Source organism: Canis lupus, chromosome 38 (assembly GCF_048164855.1).
Source record: "Canis lupus baileyi chromosome 38, mCanLup2.hap1, whole genome shotgun sequence".
NCBI classification, from domain to species: domain Eukaryota; kingdom Metazoa; phylum Chordata; class Mammalia; order Carnivora; family Canidae; genus Canis; species Canis lupus.
In genome coordinates, this window is record NC_132875.1 from 3754830 (window position 1) to 3771562 (window position 16733).

Genomic DNA, 16733 nt, shown 5'->3' on the forward strand with positions numbered 1-16733 from the left:
GGGACCACCAGCAGCGCCGGCCCGCCCCGAGGGACCCGAGCTCGCGGGCCCCGCCCCCGCCCCTCCCGCCCCTCCCTGTCCCCCTCCCCCCTCCCACCCCCGCGCGCCGAGGGGCGGGGCCTCCCGCGGACCGGCTCCCAGCGCCGCCCCCTATTGGGCCAGGGGACGAGTGACGCGCGAGGCCCCGCCCCCGGCGCCGCCGGCGCTCGCGGCGCTGACGTGGCGCTGACGTGGCCCGGGCGGCGGCGGCTCCTCCCGGCGCGGGCAGCCACTCGTCGCCGCGAGAGAGGGGCGGGGTGGCCGGGGCCGCGTTCCCCGGGCCCGCTCGCGGCCCGCCCCGCCGCCCCGGCCCCCCGGATGAGGGTATATATTCGGAGCGGCCGCGGGACGCCGAGGAGTGGCCGCGCGCAGGCAGCAGGAGCCGGAGCCGCCCCAGGAGGTGAGGGGCCGCCCGCCGGGGGACGCGGGGCCCGGGGTCGCCCCGGGGTCGCCCCGCGCGCGCTTCCCTTTCGCGGAGACGCCGCCGGGGAGCGCGCCCCAGCCGGGGGCGGGATGGGGGTCGCCGAGCGGCTGCGGTGGCCTCACCTGGATGCGGGCCGTGCGCCAGCTCGGGGGCCTCGGTGCGGACGTGTCGGCTGCAGCGGCCCGGGCCGTCGGGCCCCGGAGAGGGCGGGGGGCGCCCCTCCGCGGACCCCCCTGCGCGGCCCCCCTGTGCGGCCCCCCCTGCGTGGACCCACCTGCGCGGCCCCCCCTGCGCGGCCCCCCCTGCGCGGACCCTCCTCCGCGGACCCCCCTGCGCGGCCCCCCCTGCGCGGCGCGGCGCGGAGCGGTCGGGTCTGCGGGTCCGGGGCTGCACTGGGCGCTGGGGCGGGAGAGGGTGGAGGCCGCGGGTGTCCCCGGGGTTCGGGCCGAGAGCACACGTGTCGGAGTCGGGGAGCGTCAGCGGCGCGCAGCCCAAGGACTTGCCGAGCTGGGATCCTCGGGGCGCGGGCCCAGGGGTTTACGGGAAGCCCGAGGCAGTTCCTGTGCCCTCGTTATGGTGAGTTTGGCTCCGTTAGCTGGGATTAGGGAAGACCTCGGCCGTGCTGCCAAAGCATTTATAGGACTCAGGGTGATGGCTCGACTCCAAGGCTGGTTTTCAAAAGTTCAGAGAAGTCGCTTATCAGTTCTGGGGGGCATCCTAGGGGGCAGGAAGGAGGCCAGAAAAGAGTGGATTTCTTTCATGCTGGCGTTTAAATCCCTGCAGAGGTATATTTGATCACCGTGGATGTTTGCCGAATTTGTCATTGTTTTCGATGCAGACGTATGAGGTGATGGGTGTCATCCTTTTGCAGAGCAGATCCTTGACTTTTTTCAGACTTTGCTGCTCAAAATAAAAATCCTCCTCTCAACTCTTGAATTGGTGCGTATTGCGTACCATGAACGCCCACATCCCGACCTCTTACCAGAATTATTGGGGGGGGGGGGGTGGAAATGATATTTTTGTGGTCATTATCTGCCTCCAGAAAAATCATAGGTACATCATTCCTGTTCAAAACTCAAGTGTGGTTCTCTTAGGAGCATTTATACTTACGTAGATTAGCACATGTGACCTTGTCGGTCTTTACTGACCACCAAGTGGCCGGGTATCAAAGTTTAACCTGTGCACGGGGGGAAATTTAACCTAAGAGTTGTTATTTGCATGGATCCGTTTTCCCAAGCTTCTGAAGGTGGATGCGTATCTAATGACTTCTTAGGAAAAGATTGATTTGTATCTTTTTTTTTTTTAAGATTTTATTTATTCATGAAAGATACAAAGAGAGAGACAAAACCTAGGCAGAGGGAGAGCCCAATGTGGACTCCATCCCGGGACTCTGGGGTCATGGCCTGAGCCTAAGGCAGGCGCTCAACGGCTGAGCCACCCAGGCGTCCCGAGATTGACTTGGATCTTAAAATGTTATGATACTGTGTTTGCATATGTGTTTTAGTAGGCAGGAACTCTCTGCTCTTGACTCTCATTTAAGGCATGTGAGCAAGGCTTTTTTTTTTTTTTTTTTTTTTTTTGTTTATTTGAGAGAGATCATGAGTAGGGGGAGAGAAGGGGGAGAAGGAGAAGCACTCTAGGCTGAGCAGGGAGCCCGACACGGGGCTCTATCTGAGGACCATGGGATCATGATCTGAGCCTGAGCGGAAGGCTAACACCCAACCAACTGAACCACCCAGGCGCACCCCGGAAGGCTGGTTTTATTGTCTTCATGAGGAAATGTGTACACAGGGAAGGTGGAATGGTTTGCACAGGGTCACTTGATGGGGAGCGACGAAGAACCAGGACTTCCAATTCTTAAATTTCCTGGTTGCCTGATGATCTTCCTGCTGTAGTGTACTCCTTTAAATCTGGGCAAAAGCAGTAGTATAGGTGAGACCTAGGAAAGGCCCAATTCCCTGGAAAATAGCTCAATAGAAAACTCTGTCTTAACTGTAGTTTTTTTTTTTTTTTTATTTTTTACATGATGTGTTTTTAAAATAAAAAAATAATGGTATTTCTCTTGAAATCTGTATAAATCGGGCAGCCCCGGTGGCGCAGCGGTTTAGCGCCGTCTGCAGCCCGGGGTGTGGGGGGCCCGGGATCAAGTCCCGCATCGGGTTCCCTGCGTAGTCTGCTTCTCTCTCTGCCTGTGTCTCTGCTTCTCTCTCTCTCTCTCTCTCTCTCTCTAAAATAAATAATAAATAAATAAATAAATAAATAAAAATCTTTAAAAAATCTGTATAAATCAATAGAAACACCTTTTAATGTTCTAATACATGTCCAAAGCTCAGTCTTCTAACTTCTTTGCTTTCTTATCCATTTGCACTTGCCAGGGGATCTCATTTATAACCTAATGTCACGTATGCTGATGACCTTGAAAGTTGTACCTTTAGCTCTGGTATCAACTCTGAACTTTAGACTACTACATTCTGCTGTCTCATCAGCAGTTCTATTTGGATGTCTGATAGGCACCTCCAGTTTAGCATGTCCAAAAGTGAGGTGTTGATTCCCCCACTCTCCTGGCATATTCCTGAACCTGCTCCTGTCCTGGTGTTTCCCCACCTCAATAAATGGCACCACCACTTGAAGTCCTCTTTGCTTGATTCTTATCTTTCTGTCTCCACATTCCATCCCATTCATTATCTAATCCTGTAGGATTAGGATCCACATCCACCACCACTCTAAGCCAGCATCTTCTCATCTAGGGTACTGCAGTAGTTCCCTAACTGCTGTCTGCTTGTTTCCACGTTTGCCTTTGTTAACAGAGTTTTTTTTCCCCACGCAACAAAGGAATGAGCCCTCTGAAACTTAAGACCATGAAGCTCCCCTGCTCCAAATTCCCCAATGGCTTCCCAAACCCCAGAGTCTTTAACTTTGACCAAAAGGCCTACTTGATCTGCTCAATGTCCCCCCCTCAGTTACAGTCACTCGGGCGTAGTCCCTGTGCTCCAGCTGCATTGACCTTACACGTTTGTGTGTCAGGACTGCTGTCCGTAGAATGTTTCTGAGACCCTGACTTGCTTGCTCTTTCTTCATTTGGATGGCTTGTCAAATGTCTCAGAGGCCCCACCTGACCACCCCATTTAAAATATCTACCATCCCCCCATTGTGCTTTCACCACTTAGCCTACTTTCTTCTCCAACCTGACATTTTTTTTTTTTTTATAATTTTTTTAAATTTTTATTTATTTATGATAGTCACAGAGAGAGAGAGAGAGAGGCAGAGACACAGGCAGAGGAAGAAGCAGGCTCCATGCAGGGAGCCCGATGTGGGATTCGATCCCGGGTCTCCAGGATCGTGCCCTGGGCCAAAGGCAGGCGCTAAACCACTGCGCCACCCAGGGATCCCAACCTGACATTTTATGCGTTTGCCTGTCTCGTACTGGAATGTGGGCATGCGCGTTGTTGCTTTGTGCGTTGCTGTGTCTGTGTCCCCTACATCAGCGCCTGGCAGACAGTAAGGGCTCATTAAATACTAAATGAAATAATGGCACACGAAAGTTAAATAATGTTCCTTCATAAATTGTCTATTGACGTATCTTTGCATGTGGAAAGGAAACTGAGTAGTAACCTGTTGGCATGAGTGAGGTTGTGGGCTCTCACCTGTCTTTGAAGGAAGTAGCAGCACTCAAACCAGTTCAGCTTCATCTAAGGCCACCTGCCACCCATTTCCCAGCACTATGCTTTGTTCCTTGAATATCTTTATTTACCTGAACCACTGTTGATGCCGTTCCCACTGACTGGGTTTTCTTTTACTTCTGCCTTTCACAAACTTCTTTTCATCCTCCAGTGCCTAACTCAGGTAGTAGGTCTCATGTTCTAGGGGCTATAACTCAGTGGTCTGAAGGCCAAATTTCACTTTTATGTTAGTAGCTGGTAACATTTATAGAGAGCTTTTTTTATGTGTCAGGTACTGTCTTAAATGCTTTTCATTTTACTTCATTAATCTTCTTAACTTTAGAGATGAGTACTGTTTTTATCTTCATTGTACAGATGAGAAAAATTGAGGCACAGAAGGGTTAAGTAACTTGTTCAAGGTCACAAATTTAGGAGAGAGTGGAGCTGGAGTCCGATGCTGGCTTCCTTCAGCTCTCCTGCCTCTCTTAAATGAGATGTTAGGTTGAATTCTTGGTATTTTCTCTGCTTATGAGAGTGATTGTCTGATGGAAAGATCATAGGCATAGGTTTATCAGGTTTATCTGAATTAAAATTCCTGTTTTTCTGTCAATTAGGTATGTAGTGTTGAGCAAATTACTGAATCCTTTTGAGTCTCATTTGCTTACTGGTTGTAATTTCACGTATGCCTCTGAACCTGATGAAAAAAATTTTATTGTTCCCATTTTGCAGATGAAATTAACAGAGTTGAAGGTATCAAGGAATAAAGCCAGGAATAAAAGTCTATTCTGTTTGATTCCTAAGCCCATAAAAATCGCTTGAAGCTAGAGTATGTGAGGCAGGCCTTTAAGGGTGAATGGGATTTCAGTAGATAGGAGGGACTAAAGAAGTGCATGGAAGAAAGGACAAGGTTTTGGGTGACAGCAAGGTAGAGCTGTGTCCCACCCTGATAATAAGGTTTCATTTTTGTTTCATATGGATGCCTTAATTTCATTAGGAATCATTGGTAACTCTTCAAGTGCATTTTATAAGTAGTACCATTCATTTCACGCTTGAAGCATTATATCCCTGAAATAAATCTAAATAACAAGCCAAAAATAAAAGTTGGAAATATATCACGTTGAATCTTATGTAAGGCTCATCTAATTTGAAGTTGATTTTATAAGAAGAATCATGAAGCCAGTCTATCACTTCAGTTTTAGAGGGCACCTGATTAAAAGAAAAAAATTGCAGAAGCTATGTGCCTGTCTCTATTGTATGATAATACCTTTCCTGAATTTATTTTTGAGTGGACAGTAGTTAAAATTATTTCTGATTTGGATCAATATGCCCAATACCAAGTAAAAATAATAATGCACCTTATTTTATTCTTAAAGATCCTATTTATTTATTTTAGAGAGAGGCAGAGATACTGAGAGAGAGCCCAAGAAGAGAAGAGAGGGAGAAGCAGGCTCCCTGGGGCTCAATCCCAGGACCCTGGGATCATGACCTGAGCTGAAGGCGGACACCCAACTGACTGAGCCACCCAGATGCCCTTAGTAATGCATTTTAAAATGAAGTATTTACTCATTCTGTGAGGTTTCCCACCTGCCTATCCTGTGCATTTTCTCTCTTTTTCCATTCTGTTGGCTTGTGAACTCATTTCTGCAAAGTGAGTCAGATGTAAGAATATCAGTTGTGTCTATATTAGTGAATAAGGTATAAACAATGTACTCTCACTGCTCCCCCTCTTACACACACACGTGTACACACACAGACACTCCATATCCCCCACGCCCCACAGTCTTCCTCCTCAGAGGCAGTATAGCATAACAGTTAAGAAAGAGCATAACTGGGGCAGCTCTGGTGGTGCAGCGGTTTAGCGCCATCTGCAGCCCGGGGTGTGATCCTGGAGACCTGGGATCGAGTCCCACATCGGGCTCCCTGCATGGAGCCTGCTTCTCCCTCTGCCTGTGTCTCTGCCTCTCTCTTCGCTCTCTCTGAATGAATAAATAAATAAATCTTTTTTTTTTTTTTTAAAAGAGCATAACTGGAAGAGTCAGGTTGTTAGGGTTTGACTCCAGGCTGTTATACTTTATTAGTTCGGGACCTTGGGCAAGTTCTCTGTGGCGCAGTATTGTCCTCTGTCAAGCCATCCCAGTAACAGATCCTTAGCATTGTTTTGAGAATTAAACGAACCAGTATCTGTAAAGCACTTAGAATTGTACTGTGTAATATATAAGTGATACACCAGTGATAGGTGTTGTCATTGCTACCTCAGGGAACAGATGTAGATTCCCTTGACCTGAGTTTGGAAATGGTGTTTGATGTTTAGTAGTCCTGATGCGACAGATACTTTTATTCTGCTTTACTGGTAGGTGAGGCACAGAGAACTCCAGAATATTGCTCCACACCACCATGTCTGTTACCCACCACTGTTCTTAACGGTAGGAGATAGCACATTTTTGGTACCTTTCTTTTCTTTTCCTGTCCTTCAGGTCGAAGCAGTTATAATGCGGTTAAGATTCTTAACAACGACCCTCAGATTTCTCCCTTTCCCACTCACTTATTTCCTTTGCCACTAATGTGGTTCAGATCTTTGGCTGTTTGTACCTGCAGTTGTCTTTTTTTTTTTTTTTAATTTATTTATTTATTCGTGAGAGACACACAGAGAGAGGCAGAGGGAGAAGCAGGCTCCCTGTGGGGACCTCAATATGGGACTCGATCCCAGGATCCAGGGATTACGCACTGAGCTGAAGGCAAATGCTCAACCACTGAGCCACCCAGACATCCCGGGTACCTGCTGTTGTCCTTGAATTTGTTTTCCTGGTTCTAGTTGTCTCTCCTTACGATCTGTTTTATGCTGTTGCTCTCTCATCTCTCCAGAGCATGGTGACATAGCCTAGTTGAGTAATCCATTGTTGGCTTCTATTATTCTGTTAGGTCTGAATTCCTTTGCTTGGTTTCATCTTTATGGTTTCGTCCTACCCTGCATCACGTCCCATCATGCTACATAAAACTTCAGCTTTCCTACTGCTCTCTGTCACACATGGCTACTCTGCTGGTTTTCTGATCTTTTCTGTGTGATCTGCTCAACCCTTGAGGCACAGCTCCATCATGCTTCCTTTGTGAACTCTTTCTGGACAATGCCTACCTTCTCTTGCATTTATCTATAGTAGGCAAGTAGATTAAATATTTCCTCTTTCTCTTATTTTTTAATAGTATGCAGTTTAACATTTTGCTGTATTACATCTTGTCTGTTGATTGTTGTGTGTGAATCGCTTGCCTCTTTAGGTTTCAATTTTTAGTAAAGATATGTTTTTATTGCTTTTTTTTAAATAAATTTTTATTTATTTATGATAGTCACACAGAGAGAGGGAGAGAGAGGCAGAGACACAGGCAGAGGGAGAAGCAGGCTCCATGCACCAGGAGCCCGACGTGGGACTCGATCCCGGGTCTCCAGGATCGTGCCCTGGGCCAAAGGCAGGCGCCAAGCCGCTGCGCCACCCAGGGATCCCCTTTATTGCTTTTCTATAGAAGTTGCTTGTTAAAGTGTATTTTTTCATGATTATAGGTGATCCTATCTTCTTGAATTTTGTTTTCTACTGATTGCAACGGAATCATTTCCATCATTAGCACTAGAAGGTGAACAGTTATTACTGAGAAGTGAGGTGTTCTTCCAGTGGTAGGTAGCTCATGGTCAGAGGAGTACTACAGAGGTAGTACAGGAGCCCTGGAATTAGACCGCCTGGTGGGCTCACATCCCAGCTCCACCAGCTGCCTGGTTGTGTTGCCTCTCTGTGCCGGAGTCTTCCTCAGTGGTAAAGGAATAGAAGTAATAGTACCTATGTCATAGAATTGGTGAAAATTAAATGAGATCTTGTAGGTAAAATTCTTAGTGCAGTGCCTGGTCTATAATGCTAATGAGTCTTGTCTTACAAGTTTATTTTTTTAATTTTTATTTATTTTTAATTTCTGGTATATTTAACTTATGGTGTTATATTAGTTTCAGGAGTACAGTATGGTAATTCAGCAATTCCGTATGGTCATCTATTTCACCCATTCCCCCTACATCCCCTCCCCTTTGGAAACCATCAGTTTCTCTCTACTTAAGAAAGAGTGTTTCTTGGTTTCTCTCTCTCTCTCTCTCTTTTTTACTGTTTTTGTTTCTTAATTTCCACATGAGTGAAATCATGTATTTGTCTTTCTCTGGTTGGCTTGTTTCACTTAGTATAATATTCTCTAGCTCTATCCGTGTTGTTAGAAATGGCAAGATTTCATTCTTTTTGATGGCTGAGTAATATTTCATTGTGTACACACACACACACCCCCCACATCTTTATCCTTCCATCAGTTGATGGACACTTGCTTCCATAATTTGGCTATTGTAAATAATGTTGTAATAAACATAAGAGTCCATGTATCCCCTTCAAATTAGTGTTTTGGTTTTCTCTGGGCAAATGCCCAGTAGTGTAATTGCTGGATCATAGGGTAGTCCTATTTTTAATTTTTTGAGGAACCTCCAAAGAGTCTTCCTCAGTGGCTGAATCAGTTTGTATTTCCACCAGCAGTGCATGAGGGTTCTCCTCATCCTCACCAGCACCTGTTGTTTCTTGTGTTTTCTATTTTAGCCATTCTGACAGGTATGAGGTGATATCTCATTGTAATTTTGATTTACATTTCCCTCATGATGAGTGATGTTGAGCATCTTTTCATGTGTCTCTTGGCCATCTGGATGTCTTCTTTGGAGAAACATCTGTTTATGTCTTTACAATTGGGTCCCTTAACAAATCTTGTGAGGGAAAGGCAGAAACTAATTTCCCGATATCAGGTTTTTTTAAATGCACTTATTTGTAGTTGGAAAAGCTCCTCAGGTTTTGAGGTGGGGTTTGACCTGCTGTTGATTGCTTTTTTCCTTCAGGTTTACAGGTGCAGAGTTTACACCTCTGTTTTCACAAAGCTTGGCTACCAGAGCATTATGAATGTTAACGATCTCAAACTCAGGTTGTCCAAAGCTGGACAGGAACACCTGCTACAGTTCTGGAATGAGCTGGATGAAGCCCAGCAGGTAGAACTTTATGCAGAGCTCCAGGCCATGAACTTTGAGGAGCTGAACTTCTTTTTCCGGAAGGCCATTGAAGATTTTAACCAGTCCTCTCAGCAAGAAAAGATGGATGCACGAATGGAACCTGTCCCTCGAGAGGTGTTGGGCAGTGCCACCAGGGACCAGGACCAGCTGCAAGCCTGGGAGAGTGAAGGTACTGAGCATGGAATGTTCATTTTAAAGTTTGTCCTGAGATAGACCGGAGGTATCAAAGTAGCTGGATCACATAATGATGATTTGGACTATCCTTGTACCTTAAACCAGTGACTGATTAAAAGTGTTCGATTATGTTGCCACAACTTCTGCAGCATCTCCCCTTCAAGCCCCCATGTGCTGTTTACATTTCTGTTCCCTGTTCAGGGCTCTTCTCATTCAAGTCTTAATGTGCCTCTAGTCTCTTTCCTTGCTCGTTTCCACACTTCTACGAGATTGCCCACCCCGAAGCACAAGTTCAGTGATCCTGTTTATGCTGCTTCATGGAAAAACCTTCCCTGGCCTGTATTTCCAATCTGGTCTCCTCTATTTCCTTCCACTCCTACTGCCCCACACATTTTAGCGGGACCAAATAATTCACCTTTCTCTGAATGTCCTGTCTTTGCTGCCTTCGCTCATGCTTATCCTTAGCTCGGACTGGCCTTTGCCCCATCTCTGGCCAGCTGGAGCACCTCAAAAGGCAGTCTCCTGGTTGTGCTGTGCAGCGGCTCTGCCGTGTGGGGAACATACACTCATTTATTTAAGATTCTTTGATCATGACCTTTCAGTGTCCCAGGTTGGAGTTTGGAATGCTTTACCTCCATTCTTTCTTAGAATAAGAGTTGTTTGTGTCTCTTCATCATTACATTGTAGACTCCTGAAGAGCAGCCCATGTTCCCCTTTGTTGTGTGTGTCCCAGGGGATTTAGAACCAGGTTTTACAGTTATAAGTTGGTTGATAAATGTTTGTTGAGTTGCCCCAATGTTTTTTTTCTCTAAAGAATACTATAACATCTGTCCCCAGTTCTAATGAGTGCCTTTTGAGAATGGCAGAATAGATCAAATGTACCTTTTCTGGTGGAATTAAGAGCTGTGGTTTTTATAACTCACTAGTTCTCTGTAAGTAAAAGTGACTGAATATTGCAATTCAGGCCCTTGTTTGTACGTGCTCCTTTTCAAATCTGGACCTCACATCCTCAACCGTGGAATGAACAGATCTGACTAGTACTTTTTTTTTTTTTCCTTTGTCAAAAATGTTACTTTCTTGCAAAAATAATTTCACTATAACAGAAGCACTACAAAGAAATTGCCCTTAATCTAATAAAATGTTTTTATTTGCTCACATTACCACTTATTATTTGATTATATGTATATTTACTCCTATAAATGTGTAATAAGAGTATTAATAGATACAATCTTGTACTCTATCTTTGTATCACACTCTTGCTATTTTTATTGTGTCTTTCATTCTTTGGCTTTCCTTGTCCCCACAGAAAAAGACAGATAATTGCCATTTTCAACCTTCTGTGTTCCTTTCCATGTCTTTCTCTGGGCATATTGGTTTACTGATTTTCCAACTGGTTCTTTGAGAAAACCCTAAGGGTTCCACTGCTGGGGAGACTGTCTCATGTAGGGAGGGAGAACGATACTAAACATCTTGGTCTCTAACTCCCATCTTCCACTACAGGAGCAGTTGTAGTTTGACATGATTTAGGTATTTGATCTTTACGTGAGGTTTTATTTAAAAGGGCTTGAAGATTAAAAAATATCTAAAATAATTAGATGATCTTTAGAAAGTGCCCTTTTAGATCTCAAGTGTTTAGTAGAGGAGAGGCTAATCTAGGTTCTTAGAATAGGGCTCTGCCACTAACTGTGAGAGAGTGACTTCCAGATGGATCCTTCTGAGTAGAGAGCTGTGATGATAACTCTGACCCTTACTTACTATGGACTCATTAACCCACCCCTCCATCCCTGGGTTTCAAAAAGGCTACTACAACAGCATGAAAGTCACACAGGGCCCTTCATACCCTCAGGTATCCAGGCTGCCTGTATTTCTCTTTGTGATGTTATGCCAGCGAATCTTCGAATAGAATCTTACAGAAAGCCAAAGCTTTGACCTTGTGTCGTGGGGATCATGAGCAACAGTGAAAACCTCCTATAATTTGAGTTGTCGTCGTTGTCGTCGTCTTCTTCTTCTTCTTCTTTTTTTTAGATTTTATTTATCTGAGAGAGAGAGAGAGATCGTGCGCACGCATGAGTGAGGTGAGGAGCAGAGGGAGAAGCAGACCAGCCCGCTGAGCAGGGAGCCCAACTTGGGGCTTGATCCCAGGACCCTGGGATCATGACCTGAATCTAAGGCAGATGCCCAACTGACTGAGCCCCTCAGGCGGTCCTTGAGTCTTTATGACCCTTTTGTTGGAATCTGGAACTAGTCTACTTTTATGACTTTTCATTTAAACTGAAATCCGGAACTGTTACAACCAAGTATACAAGAAAGTACAAAACAAACTTCCTTTTGGCTTATTGTCAAGGAGGAGATTTTTATTTGTGGCTTAAACAGTAGGGATGAAGGAGACTTTGTAACTTTTCATTCACTTAGCCAGAGACTTCCTTGTGTGCAAATTCTTAACAAAATGAAGTTTTTGCAGTAAGTTATCAAGGGGAAGAGATTGCTATTGTGAAGATTCTAATTGTTATTATATCTCAGATAGGAGGAAGAGCCTGGCAGTTGCATCTAAGGCAGTGCCCCCTGCATCCCCCTCCTCAAGATGGGGGAAATGAAAGCATTGTGCAGTATTTTCAGAATGTATGGTGGCTATTGACGCTAAAATGGACATTTTCATGCATAGGTTGGAAAATTATTTCTGAAGGATAAACACATAAATGACCATTGTGCTCCTTGTTGAAGAATCTTCTTCTCTCTCTCTCTCTCTCTCTTTTTTTTTTTTTTTTTTTTAAGATTTTATTTTTAAGTAATCTCTACACCCAATGTGAAGCTCAAGTTTACAACCCTGAGATCAGGAGTTGTATGCTTTACTGACTGAGCCAGCCAGGCACCCCTTTAATTCTTTTATTTCTCTTAAAAGATTATTTATTTTTTTAGGAGGGAGATAGTGCATGTGCCTGCGTGCAGGGGGTGGGAGGGGCAAAGGGAGAGAATCTCAAACAGACTCTGCCCAGCATAGAGCCTGCCGCTGGGCTCTATCCCAAGACCCTAAGATTGTGACCTGAGCCAAAATCAAGAGTCCCATGCTCAACTGAGTGAGCCACTCAGGTGCCCCTAATTTAATTCTTAATGTGTTCTGGCCAGTTGCAGAAAATGGGATGTAGGGGAACAACTGAAAAATTCTATCTTACGAAGCTGAGATCTAGAGAGAGAAGTAATCAGCAGCTTCTATGAGAATATCATTTTAGTGAAGATATTCACACTGGGGGATGCCTGGGTGGCTCAGGTTGTGATCCCAAGGTCCTGGAATCAAGTTCTGCATCAAGCTCCCCGCAGGGAGCCTGCTTCTCCCTCTGCCTGTGTCTTTGCCTCTCTCTGTGTCTCTCATGAATAAATAAATAAAATCTTAAAAAAAAAAAAGATACTCATATTGGGAAAATGTATTTGCTTAATAAAAAAACCTGTCTTTATCAAAGAAATGCATGCTTATACTGAGCATAAAACCATCTTCCAGTTTTATAATAACATTAATATCCAGTATTAGCTTCTTTTGCCTGTGACACATTTATAAAATTTTTTTTTTTTTTTTTTTTTTTTTTTTTTTTTTTTTACATTTATAAAATTAATCTGAATGGTGTCTCTCTACCATATAGCGTTGTAAAAAAGGAAGTGGATTGTTTATTAAAAGCATTCATAACATTATCTTCTCTATATTTTCTGGAATATAGTATACTAATATTTTTAATAGATTTGTTTTATTTTAAAAGTAACGTACTTATTTTAGAAAAATTGGAAGAATAGGGCAGCCCTGGTGGCACAGCGGTTTACTGCCGCCTGCAGCCCGGGGTGTGATCCTGGAGACCTGGGATCGAGTCCCACATTAGGCTTCCCTGCATGGAGCCTGCTTCTTCCTCTGCCTATGTCTCTGCCTCTCTCTCTCTCTCTCTGAATAAATAAATAAATCTTTAAAAAAAAAAAAAAAAAAGAAAAATTGGAAAAATAACTAAAAATTATAAAGGAAAAAGTATGAATCTCTGCCATCCCACATTCCAGAGATAAATACTCACTGATAATATTTTATAGTATTTTCTTATATCCACACACACTGGGATTATGGTTGCTGTATAATTTCGTAGCCTACTTACAAATTTGTTAGGAAAAGTTTCAAGAATATTTTGAATCAAATCTTTTGAGATGAAAACAGTATAATGAATCCCACATATATATCACCTTGTTAAATATCAAAGTTTTGTTACTTTTGATTCACCTGTCCCTCTTTTTCTTTGCTGTAGTACTTGAAGACAAATCTCAAGCATCATGTTATTTTTGGATCTCCTTATGGAGATGAGTATTCATCTCTACATATATGGATATTTCCTTACTACTCACAATACTATTATTATAACTCATGAAATTCACAATAATTCTCCAGTACCTAAAACTGGTTCAAATAGTGATTTCCCTTAGGGTCTGCTTTTTGTACTTGACATTTTTGGGAAATACTTAATCTATTAAATAATAGTTTTACCTGTACAATATGATTAAAAGTTAAAGACTTAAAATATCTTCTCTGACTAACTTTCTTGGATTGTCTTCCTTTATTTCCACTAGTTTAATCGCTGGTTTACCTGCCTCAGTGCCCTGGGGGTGCTGACAGTTTAAATGGAAAGTTCTGGTAGTGCTGTACTTCGAACGCACCTGTGCCCTCCTCCTTGTTTCGGGCACATGCCCAAGTCCAAGTGTATGAGAGGCCCTAGTCCAAGCAGGAAGTTATCCAGGAAGCATTTGACCTATTTCAGGCCACTGTGAACTCTTCTCTTTGTTTCTTATAAGTGTTATCAGGAAAAGTTCTCAGACTCTTTTGGGCCTATGACACATGACTCTCCAAGGAGAGCAACGTACTCTAGCCCTGGCAACTGCTCACTCTGGCTTCATTTTTATTTTTATTTTTTTTAACTCCTGTATTTGATCTGTATGAAAGCTATTAACTGTCCTCAAATGGAAGGATGGAAAGGGTGATAACAGTGCTATACTTTCCTGTTTCCCCCTCCTTCCCCCATATTTCTGCAGAAGAAGTTTTAGGGTAGGAGAAGCTCATACTTTCCTAATTGACACATAGGTTAAGTACATGTATAATTAACATTTTTCAGATAGGTGCAGTGCTGCCCGTATAAAATTTGTGTTACAACAAATACAGTTTAAAATTAAGTATTATTGCCATATAGCCAAACAGCTTGCTGACTTTTATTGGCCCACTTAATTTCAAGCAGTATTTTATCTGTCATTGTAAGACAGATACTAATTAATGTGTTACACACTTTTTAAACATTGCTATTTTATTATAGTGACACGGATGAGGTGGGTGAGTGCTTCAGCCAAGAAACACACCATCTGATCTTGTTAACATCTGTAGCTGCATTTAGTTCTTGAAATGCAGTGGGCCTTGATTCTCTAGGGACTGCTTTTTTTCCTCATGTTTTTCTCTGTCTGCTCACAAGTGAGATATGTAAGCAGGAAGAGGTCAATGCAGAAACCTTTTTTATTGTAAATCCACATGGATCGTGTTATAACTCATTGTAATAGTTGAGATTAGATGGGGATGAGATGCAAATGTAGATCTGCCTGCAGTTGGGCACCCATAGGCCTAATCTCCATGCTTCTCTTAGGATGTAGTGATTGGATGGGTCATCAGGTCCATAGATGGGAAAAAAACTGAGGAAAGTATGGCAGACAGGGGCTTAGGAAACATATGTTTGCATAAAGAATGAGACCACCCTGAGCTGCTGGTTTGAGAGCTTGTTTCCAAAACTGAAAAATTTGGAAAACTGGAATGAAGCTGTGGTTTAGGGAACTGATCCAAGGAAGGGAAAAGTTTATACAGTGATCTTGTGATAACTGGTTGGAACCTATGGAAAGCACTGGTTGGTGTTGGGTGGCCATTTAGAGCCGGAACACTGAGCCGGCTCTGGGAGTGGGCTCTTACCTTCTCCGGGTAATGTGGGAAATCATTGACTTTTGGACTGAAGGTAAAAGAAGGAGGTCAGAAAGGATGACTAGAGCCACATTAACAGTGAAACAACTTTTTTTTTTTTTTAAGATTTATTTATTTATTCATAGAGACAGAGAGAGAGAGAGAATGAGAGGCAGAGGCACAGGAAGAGGGAGAAGCAGGCTCCATGCAGGGAGCCCGACATGGGACTCCATCCAGGGTCTCCAGGATCACGCCCTGGGCTGTAGGCGGCGCTAAACCGCTGCGCCACTGGGGCTGCCCACAGTGAAACAACTTAAAACACATGTGCTCAGTGAAGAAAGTGAATAATACAAAAAGAACAAAGGCCTCTGTGTCCAGAATATTTATCTGGGACTTTTTTTTTTTTTTTGAAGATGTTTAGAAATATTTCTGATTCTAACACCTTTGGTGTCCAAGAGTTCAGACAGACCAAAGTTATTTATCTGCAGTTCTGAAGCAGTGCAAAGACTGTTTTGTAGCAAAACCGAACTTGAACAGACATGAAACTGTTGATGAACTTCATTTATCCCACAATGAGATTGCAGGAGATAACATATAATATTGTACTGTACTATAGTCGTTTTCTTAATTTTGAAGAGTTTTGCCTTCTGAAATCTGATCCATGGGGTTATGTATGGAATTATGGACCTACCTGTATTTTATTAAAATAATGCTTTTTGGGCTGATGACAGCAGAATTAAACTTAACTCCCTAGAAGCCATAGTTTCTTTGATAACTCAGGGAATAACCAAATGTAAGACAGTTTTCGAAACTGCCCTACATCCTGCTCCCTTCAGAATGTTTCATTTCTTCTTAGTCTTTGTTACATGGTGGTTATGGTGTTTACTTAAGGGGGATGCAGATCTGGAAGGCTGTTAGAAATTTCAGTGTTTGGCAGGTTTTGGAGAATGTGGACTGTACCCTGCAGCTTTTCCTTGTAGAGTGGTAGGTAGGATAGATTTAAAAAAAAAAAAAAAAAAAAAAAAAAAGGGTAGCACAATCTCTCACAAATTCAGTGGAAAAGAGAAGAAGGGCAGGAAAGAAATAGGAAGGAAAGTTTATAGCCCTAAAACCTATGGTGCTATGATGTATCTGTTCAGTGTTTGGGTGTAAAGAGAGGCTGCAGGAGGCTGTACAGTGCATGGCAGTGAGTTTCTGATCCTGACTCATATTTACTAGCGCTGTGACCTAGGGTAAGATCTGCAACTTCTCTGAGCCTATTACCTCTAAAATGGGGGAAATTATACCTTCCTCTTTGATTATAGTTACAAATTTGGGGTCTGTTTTCACACTCTGATAAGGCACAGTGAAATGCTGCGGAGAAAATAACAAAGTTCTGGTTCTAGGCAGGAAGAAAGAGAAAAATTAGGTCTCAGGGAGCAA

The 16733-nt window shown here is 43.5% G+C and overlaps 1 protein-coding gene across 4 annotated transcripts in view; it reads left to right on the forward strand.

The window, feature by feature from the left end:
- The first annotated feature begins 266 nt into the window (after positions 1–266).
- The window catches only part of UAP1 (UDP-N-acetylglucosamine pyrophosphorylase 1), a 38593-nt gene continuing 22126 nt past the window's right edge, over positions 267–16733 (forward strand). For 2 of the 4 annotated variants that reach the window (XM_072814425.1, XM_072814428.1), the window contains exons 1-2: positions 268–439; positions 9020–9356. In XM_072814425.1, coding sequence (XP_072670526.1) covers positions 9077–9356 — 280 coding nt within the window. In that variant the 5' untranslated portion in view covers positions 268–439; positions 9020–9076. Of the gene's footprint in view, positions 440–913; positions 1040–9019; positions 9357–16733 lie in introns of those variants that run through there. The other 2 variants (XM_072814426.1, XM_072814424.1) reach the window with 2 other exon arrangements.